Source organism: Pecten maximus, chromosome 2 (genome assembly GCF_902652985.1).
Source record: "Pecten maximus chromosome 2, xPecMax1.1, whole genome shotgun sequence".
NCBI lineage: Eukaryota > Metazoa > Mollusca > Bivalvia > Pectinida > Pectinidae > Pecten > Pecten maximus.
This window is the reverse complement of record NC_047016.1, coordinates 162,350-184,293: the sequence shown is the minus strand read 5'-3', so window position 1 is coordinate 184,293 and position 21,944 is coordinate 162,350. Positions and strand designations below refer to the sequence as shown.

The 21,944-nt window shown below is 35.8% G+C and overlaps 1 protein-coding gene across 1 annotated transcript in view; it reads left to right on the top strand.

Moving 5' to 3' along the window:
• LOC117344096 (GTPase-activating Rap/Ran-GAP domain-like protein 3) overlaps nucleotides 1–21,944 on the top strand; it is a 135,525-nt gene that overhangs the window by 102,957 nt on the left and 10,624 nt on the right. The window contains exons 24-27 of the mRNA XM_033906748.1: nucleotides 5,731–5,811; nucleotides 16,600–16,718; nucleotides 17,079–17,184; nucleotides 18,718–18,926. Of these exons, the coding sequence (XP_033762639.1) occupies nucleotides 5,731–5,811; nucleotides 16,600–16,718; nucleotides 17,079–17,184; nucleotides 18,718–18,926 (515 nt within the window). The remainder of the gene's footprint in view (nucleotides 1–5,730; nucleotides 5,812–16,599; nucleotides 16,719–17,078; nucleotides 17,185–18,717; nucleotides 18,927–21,944) is intronic.

The following is a 21,944-nucleotide window of genomic DNA, read 5'->3' as shown; positions in this document are numbered from 1 at the left end:
ATCATACGTCTTGTATACCGTGTTATCATAAATCTTGTATACCGTGTCATCATACGTCTGGTATAACATGTCATCATTCGACTGGTATAACATGTCATCATACGTCTGGTATACCGTGTCATCATACGTCTGGTATACCGTGTCATCATTCGTCTGGTATAACATGTCATCATACGTCTGGTATACCGTGTCATCATACGTCTGATATACCATGTCATCATACGTCTGGTAAACCGCGTCATCATACGTCTGATATACCTTGTCATCATACGTCTGGTATAACGTCATCATACGTCTTGTATACCGTGTCATCATAAATCTGGTATACCATGTCATCATCTTTTTCCTGGTATAACATGTCATCATACGTCTTGTATACCGTGTCATCATACGTCTGATATACCGTGTCATCATAAATCTGGTATACGATGTCATCATACGTCTGGTATACCATGTCATCATACGTCTGGTATACCGTGTCATCATACGTCTGGTGTACCATATCATCATACGTCTGGTATACCGTGTCATCATACGTCTGGTATACCGTGTCATCATACGTCTGGTATAACATGTCATCATACGTCTTGTATACCGTTTTATCATAAATCTGGTATACCATGTCATCATACGTCTGATATACCGTGTCATCATACGTCTGGTATACCGTGTCATCATAAATCTGGTATACCATGTCATCATACGTCTGACATACCATGTCATCATACGTCTGATATACCTTGTCATCATACGTATGATATACCATGTCATCATACGTCTGGTATACCATGTCATCAGACGTCTGATATACCATGTCATCATACGTCTGGTATACCATGTCATCATACGTCTGGTATACCATGTCATCATACGTCTGGTATAACATGTCATCATACGTCTGGTATAACATGTCATCATACGTCTGGTATACCATGTCATCATACGTCTGATATAACGTGTCACCATACGTCTGGTATACCATGTCATCATACGTCTGGTATACCATGTCATCATACGTCTGGTATACCATGTCATCATACGTCTGGTATACCATGTCATCATACGTCTGGTATACCATGTCAACATACGTCTGGTATACCGTGTCACCATACATCTGATATACCGTGCTATCATACGTCTGGTATACCATGTCATCAAACGTCTGGTATACCATATCATCATACGTCTGATATACCATGTCATCAAACGTCTGGTATACCATATCATCATACGCCTGGTATACCATGTCATCAAACGTCTGGTATACCATATCATCATACGTCTGGTATACCTTGTCATCATGCGTGTGGTATACGTGTCATCATACGTCTGGTATACCTTGTCATCATGCGTGTGTTATACCATATCATCATACGTCTGGTATACCTTGTCATCATGCGTGTGGTATACGTGTCATCATACGTCTGGTATACCATGTCATCAAACGTCTGGTATACCATATCATCATACGTCTGGTATACCTTGTCATCATGCGTGTGGTATACGTGTCATCATACGTCTGGTATACCATGTCATCATACATCTGATATACCGTGTCATCATACGTCTAGTATACTATGCCATCATACTTCTGATATACCATATCATCATACGTCTTGTATACCACGTCATCATAAGTCTAGTATACCGTGTCATCGTACGTCTGGTATAACATGTCGTCATACGTCTGATATACCATATCATCATACGTCTGGTATACCATACCATCATACGTCTGGTATACCATGTCACCATACGTCTGGTATACTGTGTCATCATACGTCTGGTATAACATGTCATCATACGTCTGGTATACCATGTCATCATACGTCTGGTATACCGTGTCATCATACGTCTGGTATACCATGTCATCATACGTCTGGTATACCGTGTCATCATACGTCTGGTATACCATGTCATCATACGTCTGATATACCGTGTCATCATACGTCTGGTATAACATGTCATCATACGTCTTGTATACCGTGTTATCATAAATCTGGTATACCATGTCATCATACGTCTGGTATACCGTGTCATCATACGTCTGGTATAACATGTCATCATACGTCTTGTATACCGTGTTATCATAAATCTGGTATACCATGTCATCATCTTTTTCCTGGTATACCATGTCATCATACGTCTTGTATACCGTGTCATCATACGTCTAATATACCGTGTCATCATCAATCTGGTATACGTTGTCATCATACGTCTGATATACCATGTCATCATACGTCTGGTATAACATGTCATCATACGTCTGATATACCATGTCATCAGACGTCTGATATACCATGTCATCAAACGCCTGGTATACCATGTCATCATACGTCTGGTATACCGTGTCATCATACGTCTGATATACAAAATGTACCTTGTCATCATACGTCTGGTATATCGTGTCATCATACGTCTGGTATACCTTGTCATCATACGTCTGGTATAACATGTCATCATACGTCTGATATACCATGTCATCATACCTCTGATATACCGTGTCATTAAACGTCTGGGAAACCATGTCATCATACGTCTTGTATACCGTGTCATCATACGTCTGGTATAACGTCATCATTCGTCTGGTATACCGTGTCATCATACGTCTGGTATACATGTCATCATACGTCTGGTATACCTTTGTCATCACACGTCTGGTATACCGTGTCATCATACGTCTGGTATACCATGTCATCATACGTCTTGTATACCGTGTCATCATAAATCTTGTATACCATGTCATCATACGTCTGATATACCATGTCATCATACGTCTGGTATACCGTGTCATCATCAATCTGGTATACCTTGTCATCATACGTCTGGTGTACCATGTCATCATACGTCTCGTATACCGTGTCATCATCAATTGGTATACCATGTCATCATACGTCTGGTATAACATGTCACCATACGTCTTGTATACCGTGTCATTATAAATCTGGTATACCATGTCATCATAGTCTCATATACCATGTCATTAAACGTCTGGTATACCGTGTCATCATACGTCTGGTATACCATGTCTTGATACGTCTGGTATACCGTGTCATCATACGTCTGGTATACCGTGTCATCATACGTCTGATATACCATATCATCATACGTCTGGTATAACATGTCATCATACGTCTGGTATACCGTGTCATCATACGTCTGGTATAACATGTCATCATTCGTCTGGTATACCGTGTCATCATACGTCTGGTATACCATGTCATCACACGTCTGGTATACCGTGTCATCATACGTCTGGTATAACATGTCATCATACGTCTGGTATACCGTGTCATCATACGTCTGGTATACCGTGTCATCATACGTCTGGTATAGCATGTCATCATACGTCTGGTATACCGTGTCATCATACGTCTGGTATATCGTGTCATCATACGTCTGGTATACCTTGTCATCATACGTCTGATATACCATGTCTTCATAAGTCTGGTATACCGTGTCAACATACGTCTGGTAAAACATGTCATCATTCGTCTGGTATACCGTGTCATCATACGTCTGGTATAACATGTCATCATACGTCTGGTATACCGTGTCATCATACGTCTGGTATACCGTGTCATCATACGTCTGGTATAACATGTCATCATACGTTTGGTATACCATGTCATCATACATCTGGTATACCATGTCATCATACGTCTGGGAAACCATGTCATCATACGTCTGATATACCATATCATCATACGTCTGGTATATCGTGTCATCATACGTCTGGTATGCCGTGTCATCATACCTCTGGTATACCATGTCATCATTCCTCTGGTATACCGTGTCATCATTCGTCTGGTATACCATGTCATCATACGTCTGGTATAACATGTCATCATACGTCTGGTATACCGTGTCATCATACGTCTGGTATACCATGTCATCATACGTCTGGTATACCGTGTCATCATACCTCTGATATACCGTGTCATTAAACGTCTGGGAAACCATGTCATCATACCTCTGATATACCATGTCATGAAACGTCTGATATACCATGTCATCATACGTCTGGTATACCGTGTCATCATACGTCTGGTATAACATGTCATCATACGTCTGGTATACCGTGTCATCATACGTCTGGTATACCGTGTCATCATATGTCTGATATACCATATCATCATACGTCTGGTATAACATGTCATGATACGTCTGGTATACCGTGTCATCATACGTCTGGTATAACATGTCATCATTCGTCTGGTATACCGTGTCATCATACGTCTGGTATACCATGTCATCATACGTCTGGTATACCGTGTCATCATACGTCTGATATACCATATCATCATACGTCTGGTATACCGTGTCATCATACGTCTGGTATACCGTGTCATCATACGTCTGGTATACCGTGTCATTAAACGTCTGGTATACCGTGTCATCATACGTCTGGTATAACATGTCATCATACGTCTGGTATACCGTGTCATCATACGTCTGGTATACCGTGTCATCATACGTCTGATATACCATATCATCATACGTCTGGTATAACATGTCATCATACGTCTGGTATACCATGTCATCATACGTCTGGTATAACATGTCATCATTCGTCTGGTATACCGTGTCATCATACGTCTGGTATACCATGTCATCATACGTCTGGTATACCTTGTCATCATACGTCTGATATACCTTGTCATCATACGTCTGGTATACCGTGTCATCATACATCTGGTATACAATGTCATCATACGTCTGGTATACCGTGTCATCATACGTCTGGTATAACATGTCATCATACGTCTGGTATACCGTGTCATCATACGTCTGGTATAACATGTCATCATACGTCTGGTATACCGTGTCATCATACGTCTGGTATAACATGTCATCATACGTCTTGTATACCGTGTCATCATACGTCTGGTATATCGTGTCATCATACGTCTGGTATACCGTGTCATCATACGTCTGGTATAGCATGTCATCATACGTTTGGTATACCGTGTCATCATGCGTCTGGTATGCCGTGTCATCATACGTCTGGTATACCATGTCATCATACGTCTGGTATACCATGTCATCATACGTCTGGTATACCGTGTCATCATTCGTCTGGTATACCATGTCATCATACGTCTGGTATACCATGTCATCATACGTCTGGTATACCATGTCATCATACGTCTGGTATACCATGTCATCATACGTCTGGTATACCATGTCATTATACGTCTGGTATACCATGTCATCATACCTCTGATATACCTTGTCATCATATGTCTGGTATACCGTGTCATCATACGTCTGGTATACCATGTTATCATAGTCTGATATACCATGTCATTAAACGTCTGGTATACCGTGTCATCATACGTCTGATATACCATGTCATCATACCTCTGATATACCGTGTCATCATACGTCTGATATACCATGTCATCATACCTCTGATATACCATGTCATCATACGTCTGGTATACCATGTCATCATACCTCTGATATACCATGTCATTAAACGTCTGGTATACCGTGTCATCATACGTCTGATATACCATGTCATCATACCTCTGATATACCGTGTCATCATACGTCTGATATACCATGTCATCATACCTCTGATAAACCATGTCATCATACGTCTGGTATACCGTGTCATCATACGTCTGGTATACCGTGTCATCATACGTCTGATATACCGTGTCATCATTTATCTGATATCGCATTTTTTATTTCAATAGAAACTTCTGTTCTATTTTTGTATAGATGTGAGCCATTTTCAAAAGTTAAGTGAAGAAACGTCACACGATTTCGACTTTCACTGGAACAGCGAACCGCAGGCAATCGGTAAGTACACTGTAAAGTGTGGTTACCGTAACTATTCTTGCAGACCAAGTCTCTTATATCGCACTGTATCTCAATACTACGCTAATGTAACCATGTAATCATTACATTGTTTGGAGAACAGTACCCATCATATTATCTATATGTACCAGTAATATAATGTATATTTATAATTATACCAGTACCAGTATAAGAGTGAGCATCCTATTATATATATGTACCAGTATGAGAGTGAGCATCCTATTATATATATGTACCAGTATAAGAGTGAGCATCCTATTATATATATGTACCAGTATGAGAGTGAGCATCCTATTATATATATGTACCGGCATTGGAGTCATTATCCTATTATATATATGTATCAGTATTAGAGTGAGTATCCTATTGTATATATGTATCAGTATTAGAGTGAGTATCCTATTATATATATGTATCAGTATTAGAGTGAGTATCCTATTATATATATGTACCGGTATAAGAGTGAGTATCCTATTATATATATCTACAAGTATTAGAGTGAGCATCCTATTACATATATGTACCAGTATAAGAGTGTGTATCCTAATATATATATGTACCAGTATAAGAGTGAGTATCCTATTATATATATGTATCAGTATTAGAGTGATTATCCTATTATATATATGTACCAGTATAAGAGTGAGCATCATATTATATATATGTACCGGCATTAGAGTGAGTATCCTATTATATATATGTACCATATAATGTATGGTTTGACTGAGCATCACTTTACTAATATTTCAACATCATCACCTGTTCTTAAGTTGCCCCAGACAGCACAACCGTATGCTCCCCACTCCTTAACTAATATTCCCATCACTAAGCAAGATGTAATGGACCAACTTAGCATTCTCAATGTAAACAAACCACCTGGCCCTGATGGTATTGTTCCTAAAATTGTAAAAAAAAAGCTTAGTAACTCTCTTAGTTTACCTCTAAGTATTCTTTTCAACAAAACCCTAGAATCAGCAGTACTGCCATATGGTTTGAAACAATCAAACATAGATGCTATATATAAAGGAAGTGGGTCATCTAATGATGTTTTATACTATAGGCCAGTATCTATAACTTCATGTTTCAGTAAAATAATGGAAAAAATTATATTTAGATATCTTTTTAACTATTTAATTGAAAATTTAATCTTAACAAAGCATCAGTCTGATTTTATACCAGAAGATTTCACAGTTAATCAATTGTTGTTTATTTGTAATGATATATCTAGTAATATGGACAAGGGAAAGAGCTCAGGTTTATTTTCTGTGATGTAAGTAAAGCATTTGACAGAGTCTGGCATGAAGGTCTTATACAGTAGCTTAAAATGTATGGAATTGATGAGAGTTTACTTTTATGGATTCAAAATTATCACTCAGACAGAATACAAAGAGTCTCTACCGAAGGTTATCACTCACAATTCAAAGTTGTAAATGCAGGGATCAGTTTTTGGACCTCTTCTTGTTCTCTTCTATATAAAAGACATTACTGATAGTGTTTCAACTAATATTAAACTTTTTGTAGATGATACGTCTTTGTATGTAATAATAGATGATAATTCAGCACAAGCAGCACAAGCTCTAGCAGATGATCTCTCTAATATTGGTGAATGGGCAGGTATTGGGGACATTAAATTTAACCCTAACAAAACTAAATCAGTAATCGTTTCAAGGAAACACAACAAAAATCACCCTCCAAAAACGTTCCAAAATAGATAACAATTACAGACACAGCAGTTCACAAATATCTTGGACTTACACTTCAAGATGACACAACATGGAAAGAACACATCCTTGATATATATAATAATATAGAAAAGCATACAGTTGATTAAATATTCTTCAATACATAAAATTTAAGTCTTTAATCAAAATATACACAGCATTTATAAGACCAATTTAAGAATATGCAGACATAATCTGGGATAACTACACACACCAATCAAAACAATTATTATAATCTGTTCAGTTAGAAGCAACCAGAATCATTACAGAACTCAGATCAGGAACATCACACACTAAACCATATGAAGAAATTGGCTGGGAATCTCTGTCAGATAGAGGAAATAAACACAAACACATAATGATATACAAAATACTTCATGGGCCGTCACCCCAATATTTGCAAGATATCCTTATTCCTTTTATTAACAACCAAAATGATAACCCGTATTCCCTAAGACAATCACGACTATTCAATCCTCCTCTATGCAGAACTAACAATTACTTTGACAGTTTCTTCCCTCAAATGTGCCGCACAACTAACAATGCTAATCCTGACCTCTTCAACTCCTCTTCTCTATCAGCTTTTAAATGCAAACTTAATAATGAAATTAATGATGAATGTGACTCACTGCAAATGTTCGAATTCAAAGGAAATAGAAAGGCCAGTATCATCATCTCCCAGCTTAGAAATTCATGTAGCAATTTAAGTTAAGATTTATTTAATGATCATTTATTAAACTCTCCCACCTGTGTCTGTGGTATTGAAAATAAAAAAACTGCTTCACATTATTTCTGTGAATGTCCTAGGTATAATCATATTAGATAACACTTTCTTGCAATGCTGCCCTGACTGTGATAAGCTTGTAAATATACAAATATTAACTGATGTTCAATTGTTCACTGGTAAATCGAGACGCTTTAATCTCTATATGCTTTAAATATATAAGCCATGCTATTATATATTATGATATTATATTGTATTGTACTGTGTTACATTATATTTAACTTATATTTTGATAAAATATGGGTTATAAATAATATAATATAGTATAATATAGTAATTTATACATTCATTTTTGTTACATTTTCTAACTCAAAAAAGTATACATGTCCTGAAAGATCCCTCCATCTTCATTGGTCACATGTGCCATCAGTTGAGTATGCTAAGTCTGTTGTATATATGTTAAGTATAGCGTCTGTTAAACATTTTGAGTGATAGTAATTTTTTCTGACAATTTATAGTATAATAGCTAACGTTGATATATATAATTTTCGCTTAATTATTGACAGGCACGATCTGTGCATACATGCACATGGACTTTTGGTCAATGCCTGTCAATGACTAATTCTTATGGATATAGTTCATATTAAATATTTTATTATCAAGTATTATGTATACATGTATATATAATCAAATGTATGAATGATGTATGAAGGATTATGTTTGAGCTACCTCCCTTAAATGTTAGTAATGCATGTATTTTTTTCATTTCATAGTAAATTTATATATCTAATTTTATATCTATGCAATCCGATTGCCACCATAGGAGAGAATTTATATAGGTTTGGCATATTATTTAATCCTTTTGACTAATACCATCAAATGTCAATACAATTTGTTGAAATGAAAACAAGAGTGAGCATCATACTATATATATATGTAACAATGTGATAGGAACTTCCGGTGACGTCACCACGTGCAATGGACGTTTTCCAAAAACGAGCGCAGTAACTTTCTCTGAAAACACAATTTTAGACATACCCATCGAACTTTTGTAGGATGTTATAGGGGATTATTGCATTGGAGATCACTTAGCGAGTCATGGGGGTGAGTGTCACAACATGGAGAGTCAGAATTGGAACATTTTGTGGGGGTGAACGCAATTCTAAATGTACCGCCAATGGCGCCATTGGAGGCTTCACTGTGAGTTCGTCCCAGCCCAAGACTAGTGATACTGACAGCTCTACTGCTGGTGACGTTTGGATGTATTGAGACTAATCCTGGCCCAGCTCCAGGTGCAAAAAAATACGAACGACAACATGAGACAAACTAGATTAGCTTCTTTCACAGAAAAACAAGACAAGGGAAATAACTCCGATGAGTCTGAAGTGATGAGAACTCTTCTTGATATGAAAGCAGAAATGGTCAGCTTCATGGCGGAGATTCGTGATGGATTGTTCGAGGTACGGGACAAAATAGAAAAGGTAGAGCGGAAACTGGAAGAAAGAATAGACAATTTAGAGCTAGAGACAAACGAACTTAACACTGAAGTAAATAATATTGCCCAAAAAACATATGAACTCGAAAAAGAAACCAAAAGACGCAATATTATGGTGTTTGGTGTTCCTGAAAAAGACGGGTTTGAAACATTCGAAGAAACGAAACAGAAGGTAAAAACATTGTTTGCTGATAAAATGGATCTCTGTGAAAGTGTTGTTGAGGGACTAGAGTTTGACCACGTGCAACGTGTTGGTCGTAAAGCAAGTAGACCCCGACCCATTCGTGTTCAATTTCTCAAATTCTCCGACAAACTCACGATCCTAAAAGCAAAAACGAAACTGGATAAAAATGGTCAGATTAGAATTAATGAAGATTTCCCATTCCAAGTAAAGGAGGAGAGGAGGAAGTTGAGCCCGTTTTTTGCAGAAGCCAGAGAGAAAGGATCTAAAGTAGCAATGCGCTATGACAAGCTATTGATTGATGGGAAACTATACAGGTACAGCAGGGATTCGGACAACATTGTGCCAGTACAACGGTCAAATGTGCAGGATAAATAGCGGGGAGGCCAAGGTCCACAGTGTGTAAATAGTGCAGTACCAGCTACTTTTAACTCGGATACAAACTGTTTGAAATGTATTGTGTGGAATATTGAAGGTTTATTATATAAACTCAAACATCATTTTCATGAATTAAATGAAGTGGTAAAAGATACAGATATCTTTGCATTCACTGAAACATTTCAAAAGAAACCTAAGGAACTTAACAATGCCTTTAAGGGGTGTATTGCTTTTGAAAATATGAGAAAACTTAATCTGAATAAAGCATCTGGAGGTGTGGCTGTATTTATCAAATCCGAACTTGAACCATTTGTGACGCAAATAAAGCCTGAGAAATATGATGAAATGATATGGTTAAAGATCGACTTAAACAGAACTGGTGCAACTTCGAACATTATTATTGGGTTTGTTTATTTACCACCTGAAGGTTCAGTGTTCTATTATGATAAACAAAGTGATAGTGGTATAACAATGCTTGAAACTGCCATTAACGATATGAAGAGTGAATTTAGTGGTTATGATGTTGTAGTAGCTGGTGACTTAAATGCCAGATCAGGTACCCTAAGAGACTTTATTATTGATGATGATACAGACTATATTCCTGGTCTAGAGTATGCATATACAGACACACAAAATGTGCGTACAATCCGTAACAATACTGACTCACATCTAAATAACTTTGGGTATGAACTAGTTGAAATGTGTGCTGTACATAATATGTTGATCGCAAATGGGAGAATCCCTCCTGACAACGAAGGAAATCTTACATATATCAGTGGCACGAGTGGTAGTCAGATAGATTATGTGCTTGCGGATGGGTCATTGTTTAGGCATATTGAAAAATTAGATGTATTGTCTTGTGACATTTCTAAGCACTTCCCTGTATGTTTTGAGATAAAAATTGCAGACAGTCCTCTAGATAATGACCCATCTACAGACACTGGTAGTACTGTATACAACAAATTTAAGTGGAAACCTGAAAATTCAATTACCTTCTCATTAGAAGTAAATAGCGATGAATTTAAAGAGAGGTTTAACAGTGTATTGCTAGGCAATGATACAGATGTAGATACCCTGACTTGTGAAATCACCGAATTACTTTGGGATGTGGGTACTAAAGCCAAAATGAAATGTTCGAAGGTTAAGCCTACTGTCCGAAATGCCTTGTGGTTCGACAAAGAGTGCGAGGAATTAAAACATAGAAAGTGTACACTTTTAAATGACTTTCGAAAGACTAATAGTCCGGAATTCCTTGAAAAGTACATCAATGCCAAAAAATCATATCAATCTATGTGCCAGAGTAAACGCAAAGACTACAATGCAACACTTGAAAGTGAGCTTATAACATCTGCGAGTAACAAAAACTCTTGTGTTTTCTGGAATAAAATAAAGTGTATTCTCAAACGAGGGAACTTTGTCACTAACAATATCAACCCAAGTGATTGGAGAAATTATTTTAAAGATCTTCTGAATCCAGTAGGTCAATCTGTTGAAGATGAATTCACCACGAGTGTGTCAGACTTTCTATGTGAGCATAATCAACACTGTGAGACGTGTGTTGCCTCCAACTTAAATTCACCACTTAATGACAATATAACGGATGGTGAAGTAACGGCCGCAGTCAGAAGTCTGAAAAACAGTAAATCACCCGGTGAGGATGCCATTCCTGGAGCATTATACAAAAGAACTCTACATATAGGTATGAGCAAATTACTTTGTAAACTTTTCAATCTTATCCTTAGTAATGGCAAAGTCCCAAAAGCTTGGTACACAGGTATCATTATTCCGTTATTTAAAAAAGGCGATGTCAATAACACTGGCAACTACAGAGGAATATCATTATTATCAGTGATGAGTAAAATATTTACAAAAATTGTATGTGCACGTCTAACTAACTGGACAGCAAGGAACAATATTCTACCGGAAGAGCAGGCCGGTTTCCGCAAAGGTTACTCAACAGTGGACCAAATATTCAATCTACAATCTTTAGTACAGAAATACCTTTCTAAAAAAGGAAATAAGTTTTATTGTGCATTTGTAGATTTTGCCAAAGCATTTGACTGTGTCGACCAAAATAAATTATTCTATGCAATGATACACAACAATCTACATGGACGGATATTATCTGTGCTACATGACATGTACTCGAATGTTAAGGCTGAAGTTAAACTGTCTGACGGCTCGTTATCACATCCATTTGATTGTAGTTCTGGAGTGAGGCAAGGATGTATTTTAAGTCCACTACTATTTGCCATTTATATTAACGAACTTTCACACATGCTAAATGAGGAATTTGAGTATCGTACAGGGATCTGTGTATCAGATGTGTTCCGAAACTTAACCCACCTGCTATTCGCAGATGACTTAGTACTGATAAGTGATACGGTTATTGGTCTACAGAGAAAACTTGACATTCTGGCAAAATACTGCAAGAAGTGGAATATGAAGGTCAACTTGGATAAAACCAATGTGATTGTGTTTAAAAATGGTGGACATCTCTCAGCATCTGAAAAGTGGTTTTATAATGGTAACACCATCACAAATGTTAGTTACTATAAATATCTAGGGCTTCTCTTCTCGTGTCGTCTGAAATGGAGTAAAGCATGTAAAACGCTTGCCCAACAAGCGTCCAAGGCATTAAATATGGTAAAAAGTTGTCTCGTGAAACTTGGTAGAAGAGATCCCAAGGTGGCATTCAAACTATTTGATTCCATGATTTCTCCGATCCTATTCTATGGAGCTGAAATATGGGGAACTGAATACCAAAAGGACATAGAAGCTGTCCATCAAAGATTCTGTAAATGGATCCTATGTACTGGTATCAACACCAATAATAATATAGCCATTGGAGAGTGTGGACGTCACGAGTTGTGTGTGAAGTACATGTGTAAACCTATTAAGTACTTATTGCGTCTATTCAAAATGGACCAAAATCGTCTCCCTAAACAATGTTATATGATGCTCCACAACCTGGATCAACATGGGAAAACTACATGGTGCACCAAAATCAAACACCTCCTTTTTAGCAATGGTTTTGGATTAGTGTGGCAATTCCAATATGTAGGTGATGTCAAAACATTTATGGAGTTGTTCAGGCGTCGACTCTGTGACATCAATTTACAAAAATGGTCAGAATACATTCATAACTCGTCAAAGTGTGATTTTTACTGCAAAATCAAACCATATATTATGACAGAGCAATATTTAAGTAACATGTCGTTCACCTTAAGGTATGCCCTTGCCAATCTTCGCTGCTCCACACACAGACTAGAAATTGATCTAGGTAGGAAAATAGGCATTCCACGTGAGGAGAGGCTGTGCAAAATCTGTAATTCTAAGGAGGTGGAGGATGAACTTCATTTTATGTTGAAGTGCCCAATACTGAGGATATACGAGTTGCATTCATTCCCCGTTGGTGCTATGTAAACCCTTCCCTAGGTAACTTGGTGAAATTACTCGGGTCAGATGATAACTTAATATTGAGAAATGTTGCAATCTTTATTAAGAAGGCAAATGATGTAAAATATGAAATATTAACCATGACATAATAGTCCTCAGACATTATGCCAGTAAAATAACTAATTCTGGAATTACTCATGATCAATTACAACAAACATTTAACTTAATATGACATTTTAAGAGACAGAAGTCAATATCCATTTGTGAAACCAGAATAGTCTATAGATAGCATGAATTAACTGAAGTACAGTGTAATTCCAAGATGAAATGAAATATTGAGCATTGGAAAATGTAATTATATCATATTACAATTGTATATATATTTTATGTGATGTCAAAAATGTATTGTATATTGAAATGGTACTGTGGGCTGGAGGCCTGTAATGTGCAAATAAAACCATTATTATTATTATTATTATTACAAGCCAACCGGTTATAAGTATTTATATATTAAAGTATTTAAAATGCTGAAGTATCCATCCACGTAAATATGGTATATCATATACACGTCTCTTCCAGAAGGTAGAAAGTTGTAGTTATCCAAACCAGAGACATATTCTGTATATATGTCTCTGTCCAAACGAATCAGTCGTGGATACATTTATTATGAAGTGTTTACAAAGGGATACGATAGTAACGTGACCCTGGGGTCAGGGTCTGTTAAGAGTAGCCAGATCACACCTGCAGACCAGTCAATTTGAAAAAAATATGCACCCTGTACATGAGAAGTACAAATATACTTGATAGAACTATCCCGTGAAGTAATTCGACTATGGTTGAGAAGATGAATTATTTATATGAACATATCCGTAAACTGAAAAACGAAAGTAACGGTTAGATCTTGCCCAACTACATATAGATTACGATACGATAGCTATGAATTAAATCAGTGTTACTTTCCATTGTAATTTAGCACAATGGTGTCTCAAAAATTGTGAAAATAATCCGGTAATATTCAATGGTCTTCTGTTTTTATTATCGTCGTGTTTTCTGGATCACGTTCTAATAACCGACGCTACGAAATGTCATACAGCTAATGGACCGAAGTGTTATCCACTCCAAACCTCCACTTATCGACTATAGATGCCTGATTCTATAGCATGTGGCCTTCCTACGTCATCAAATTCATTTCCCGCGAAATTACTGGGAAATCTAAAACAATTCTTAAATGAAATGAAGCGAAAGAAATAGAAAACGTCTAAATAAAAGCATCGTGATCAGTATTGAGTACAACGTTAAAGTTCATTGTAAATAATTGCTACTATTTGCTAACCTAAAGCATAAGTAATTTAAATCAAATTATTTTAAAATCCATATTTCGTTTCTATTATAATCTTAAAATTTGTATCACAAGATCACTTAGAAGCTTTGCAGTACTTACTCTTCCAAACGCACAGATGTTTTGATTTTAACAAAGATGGCGACCTGAAGCTGCGAGGCGGTTTGGATTGGAATTAAATTGCGTATATTTCGGCAAGTAAACATCGTACAATGTTCCCGTATGATCAGATCATCTAATTTTGTCATTATGTATTCAGAACAGTTGTTGTTTAGTCGCTACGGTCATTAACATAAAAATTCGGATTATTATATAAATACTTATTTAATTATTATTATAACAATGTGATAATGTGTGGTTTGAGAACGAACAGTAAAGTTCATACTACCGATGTTTACAAATATAAATATATTGTTTAAGAACACTTAGCTTGATACTATTCTGGTGTATCAATATAATAATGTAAAATATTAACTTCATACTGCTTGATAAACTGTATTGTATGTAAATATCATTGCATGTGGATAATTCGATTTTAGTTTAGGTATATTTGAGAGTATCAGGTTAAGTTTTTTGTTTTATAATCTGTAAATCAATGATTATGTTGAGTTTTTTTTACCAGGGTTAACTGTAAAAAATAGTTTTTTACTATTGGTAAACATCGTTAAGTAAATGACTTAATGATGTTAAGAATCATTATTAAAACAACTGATAATAAGAAGGAAACAGTTATAACATTGAATACTGGCATTAAAACGGAATTTAAAAAAAAACCACAAAACGAGGGCCAAATAATAAAGATTTACCTTGGGACTTTTGCCTAAGTTCAAATAAGGTGGGACGAGGCGTTCCTGAAGGGTGTGCGTCTTCTATGTAAACGACAACACTCGCTAGGAACATATTGATCAAATTTTAGACAAATTCTCAAAATGAGAACTGTGATTGTAACAATGGAACCACTTGACATATACATAATCATCGAACTTATCTTATCTCCTATCTCACAAACCAATACACTATTTCATATCGAGATCAATACTTCTGACCTCATATCTCACAAACCAATACACTATTTCGTATCGAGATCAATACTTTATCATGTTCTTCAACAGCTTGCATCTCTCTATGTTGTCAATTTCCCAGTCGGTAGCCTGCATTCGTCACTCGAAATTAAATAATGGGAACATATCCTTGAATATCGAATTGACAGTGCCATTCAATCATCGTTGGTAGAAGATGCAGTACTGTTACTATGTAAAAAAAGGAAAATTACTACCTGGAAAGCCATCAAGCATAAGTCTTGCACCATTCATTAAATAACTTTAAACGGAAGTTGACAATTTGATATATGTTGATGATATTGTTATTTTGATTAGTTGACTTCCTAGGGGCTGGCAGAGGCACACTAAGAATACTTATGTATGTATTATCTGTGTAGGTGGATAGAGGCAGATTGGAAACATCAAACTTTATTAATATTGTTACTTGTTTTTTAGTCTTCATGCTTAAATGAAATGTTTATGCTTGTTACAGTTTGTGCCTTTCCTTATGTCATGGCTTTTACACAAGACACCATAGAAATTCGACTGATAATAAACGGTAACTTGGTTCACACCATGACCGTGCCTGACCTCAGACTGCTCACGTCAAAAGTACGTATCACATAAGCTAAAGCATGGCTTTGTACAGTAAAGCATATTACCATGGGAATTTTCGTGACAATGTTAAGCAAAATTTGCACTAAAACGTATTGTATCTTTTTATATTACAATTATAATGCACATTTGTAACTATCTGTTTGATTTGTTTTAATTGAGAATAGCTAGAATAACATGTAGGGAATTTGTTTTTGGATTATCATCTACGTATCCGGGGCATGTTTAACATTTATACTAGACATGGAAAATAAAATATTTGTAGTTTTTAACGACTGATTAGAGGATCTGATACGAAATCAATGTCGGATAATTACGTCGATATAGTCATTATGTATATAACTATATCTTATCCAGTGCGATATATACTTCGCTTCAACTGTCGGACCCGGAGTATCACCGACAGAGAAAACGAGAGGAGAAAAAGAAAGTGCCTCCTACTCACCACCTCCGTCTCCATCAGGTTAGTATTGATGATGGGCTGTTCTCGATATCCAGCTTCTATAATTGTTTAATATTTATTTTACTTATTATATTTACAATTATCTGCCGATGTTTATTTTTCTCTCTCTCTCTTTAAAACTTAGAGTGTTATCCATATCCAGCTTGAGTAAGTGTTGTTATCAATTAATGACCCGCCGAAATATTACTTAATAACTTACAGTGTTATCTTTATCACTAACAGTGTAATTCATACCTAGCTTATTTAAGTGTTTATTTATCAATGACCTGCCGATATATTACTTAATAACTTACAGTGTAATCCATATGGAGCTTTTACAGATGTTTATGAATCGATAACCCGTAGATATATTACTTAATAACATACAGTGCTATACATATGTAGCTTTTACAGATGTTTATAAATCAATGACCCGCAGTATATTACTTAATAACATACAGTGTTATACATATGTAGCTTTTACAGATGTTTATAAATCAATGACCCGCAGTATATTACTTAATAACATACAGTGTTATACATATCCAGCTGTAAGTATTTAGAAATCATTGGCGGCCGATATTTTACTCAATAGCTAGTTTTGTACATATCCAGCTTCTATAAGTGTTTATCAATCAATAATGTATTGAGTATGTTATGTGATGTATTATGTTATGTAATATATTAAGTATGTTATGTAATATATTTAGCATGTTATTAATATCATGTGATGTAGGGTGTGTTTTGTAATGACTTTGTGATGTATTGAGCATTTCATCAATATCCAGTGATGTAGGGTGTGTTTTAGAAAGACATAGTGTTGTAGACTTTGTTTTATAAAGACTTTGTGTATTGATTACTTTATAAATACCAAGTTATGTAGAGAGTTATTAATAAATAGCGAAGGACACTGCAGATTAAATGTAAATATGTATTTAAATCTTTGATAATATAACAATACAAATACAACACTTCGGCAACATATGGATAGAACTCTAGCCAGTATGGGCGTGGCCAAATGACCGACTTTGAAAGATTCCTTCTGATAGGTCAGTCCGCTATAGTTTAACGTCACTGGCGAAGATCACAGAGTACTTTACATCGTATTTGTAGCCATGTATATCAGTGTTTTTTGCAATATATTCTAACAGTAAACATGTTAGAATGTGAATAGTACGTTGTTTATCGTATCTATAATTGCAATTATAACATGACATTTGGTTTAAACTTTCGACCTATCGCACTTGAATTCTAACCTAAGTTCATGTTCTTATCGCCAGAATACCCACTCAAAACAACGTACTATCCCTTATTTATATAAATGGCACAGCGATGTGTCTGTAAATGATCCAGATGCCTGATACCAAATAATCATTTCTTGACTGATGCGTTTTACGCATAAGATATGACCGGTACTGATAGTTGTCCTTAAAGCAAAGTATCGTTGTTTATGTGACAATGGAGCATTGTTTATAACCCCATACAGACTTAAGGTTACGAATGAACACAAAAATATCCTCTTTTTATTCAGCTAAATGGCAATTTGTATTTCAGGTAAAAGTCGGACGAACTCGCAATATATTTTTAAGATTCCGCTATCGTGCCTTGCTGGGCAGATGCACACGGACAAATCGCCCCATGGATCTCCGTCATCACAGTGTGCAACTCTTCTTGCTCCTATCCTCAATAATGGAGATAAATCTCCTCTGCAACCGAAACGGAGTCCTCTGCTCCGTACAAAATGTGTCAACGCCAGTGATAAGGTCGGTACGAAATGCTGGTCAGAGGGCCTGTAATAATTAGATATCTTAAAATGTCAATTTCAGAAATTTGTTACCAAGGTGTAATTATTTTACAAATAGAGAAATTGTCATCAATATATCTAATCTTATATGAAAACAATTGCGATTCCAGAGGTTGCCATCAATGTATACCTATATGTAGTTAACATTATAAGTAATTCTTATATAAACACAATGACACTTTCAGAGGTTGACAGAAATATAGAAAAAAACATTATAGTGTATATTATGATTTATACTTCTGTCAAAACAATGGCAAATCCAGGGGCAGTCATCAATTGATATATACATCACATTATTCTATAGGAACAATAGCAATTCCAGAGATTGTTATCAAGATATACATATAAATTCTTAACAGTACATATATATTCTTCTATAGACACAATGCCGATTTCGGAGGTTTTCATCAATTTACCTATATAAACTAGACATTCTTTTCTATGGGTACAATGTCAATTTCATCAAAATATAACTTAACATCATATTCCTTTGTTAGCAAAATGCCAATTACAGAGATTGTCCTGATCAGACGTACATTTTCTGCTCTTCGCTGGACATAATAGAGGAGGGAATAAATGATGTTTTCATATTACAGTCATGTTGCTAATATTTCCTAATTGTTCACTCGTCCAGTGTAAAAGGTCAAAATATTAGCCCCACTCGTGAATTAGATTTGGTATCACTGTAGACACTTAAGATATCATCTATTTATCATATTGACATACTCGCGCACATTTACACATACCCGGTATTATATTTATATATATGTACGTCTTATTTGCACACGCACACACTCACCACCCCCCCCCCCCCCCCCCCCCCCACACACACACACACACACACACACAAACATACATCTGATGCAACTTTCTGAATTAGCACATACGCCTCAAGATTTTCATATGTATACACACCGATACATAGAACACTATGAACGTGTATGCTAGGTGCATATTTAGTGCCATGTGTATACCAAGTATACATGCAAAACGGTGGAGAAGAGAAATCAGACATGTCTCTACTATTAATGGATCAAAATGCGAAGCGAGGGAATATCAATACAGATTTTTGAAAGTAAATGCAGAAAAAGAGAAAATAAAAATAATAAGCACTTTGCATTGGTAAGAGGAAAAGGAAGAATAAAAGGAAATGAGAGTTAAAGAAAACAGAGAGGTCGGAGAAGAAAATAAAGAGGGCGATGTGTAAATGGATGAATAGTAATGAACACTCACAGAAATATATGTATATGTCACATTAAGGAAATATATTATAGGAAAAATATTTCGGCTTTATAAAGGGCTGAAGCTGAGAAAAGAACAAGTGATAACAGTACTAGTAAATTAATAAATACATAGATCCGTAAGAGAATGAACAAACAGGCAGAGTATTGCTAAATCAATGCATGTCCCCTACCGCCCCCCCCCCCCCCCCCTACTAAAACTAGGACCAGTTACCTTGAACTTGACCCAAAAACCATGAAAAGCAAACTTAAACTATAGCTACTCCTACTGAAGCTATGTACCAACTTTAATTTTCATACCTTAAAGCATGGCTGTGAAAATCTGATTGGACAGACTGACAGATAGACGGACCGACGGACGGACAGGGAGGAAAACTATTTTATACTTTTGATTTTTTTTATTTGATTAATAAGAACATTGATATTTAATGAATTATCCAAACATCTCATTCTTTAAATATACTACTTTGCGATAATAAGGATTTCATACATTCTGATGTAAAAGGCCAAAACGATGTTTAGTTTACTGAAAATGGAATTAGAAGAGCTTCCACTAATGTATCAAACCTTTCAAGTAATCTTTGCACTTCTTCACATTCCAATAATAAATGAGTTATTGTTTCTGGTTCATATTGCATAGTACACAAAGAATGGATACAAATAGTCAAAATTTAAAAAGAAATGATTCAGTTGTAAGGATATGGTGAATTATCGCAAACTGAAACCACTGTAGTTTTGTATTCATTGAAACAACAAATATACTATTTTTATAAATTGTACCCCACATTTGGTTATCTGTATTGTTGAAAATCGTATTCTATTTTATAGTGCCAGATGGCATAGTGTCTGATTCGATTAAAGAGTTGTAAAATAATTTCGATCCATTTCTATTTGTTAGAAAATATTGTAGATTGAAAGGAATGTAAGGATAAGCAACTTCTTGTCTGTGTGCATTAGATAAAAAATTAATTAATTTAGTTGCTGATGCAAGACCTTGATGCTGTAAAAAGTATTTTCTTGGTATTTTTTAATGCATTTTTCATATGCATGACACAAACATGAGTCACCCTCCTTTTTATATCCATTATAATAAAAATGCCTTTCTGGTAGTATTTCTTAAAAAACACTTCTTTTCCGCCTATCTTGATTTTACTACTTTTCTAGCAAGGATATTTGTTATGCTTTCCTATAGGATATTACATAGTGTTTTAAAGTTTAGTAAATACCTGAAAGTACCATGCTATAGGAATATCACACCAGAATTTATTTTTACACTTATATTCACAAATTTAATATATCAAGAACAACAATTTGAAAGACTATCTATGTTAATAAAAATCTTAAGTATAGCCTGCCATTTTCACTCACCCGGCACGAAGGGTCGTTGATCTTATGTCGTGGTGCGGCGTCCGTCCGTCCGTCCGTTTTCCGTTACCATTTGCTTTAAATCGTACTTGTCATAAAACACAGAATGGATTTCATCCAAATTTGGCAAGAAAGGTCCTTCAGGGAAGGAGAACAGATTTTGCATTAACGAAGATTCAGACCCCAAAGGGGCCAGAGGAGCGGGGCTCAATATCGAAAATTGCTTTACATCTCTATGAGTCATAAATATATTGATGGATTTGGACCCTATTTAGTCAGAAAAATTCTCGGGCTAAGAGGAACAGTTTTTGCATAAAAAGTGGTGATGCTGACCCCCATGGGACCAGAGGGGCGGACCCAATAGGGGAAAT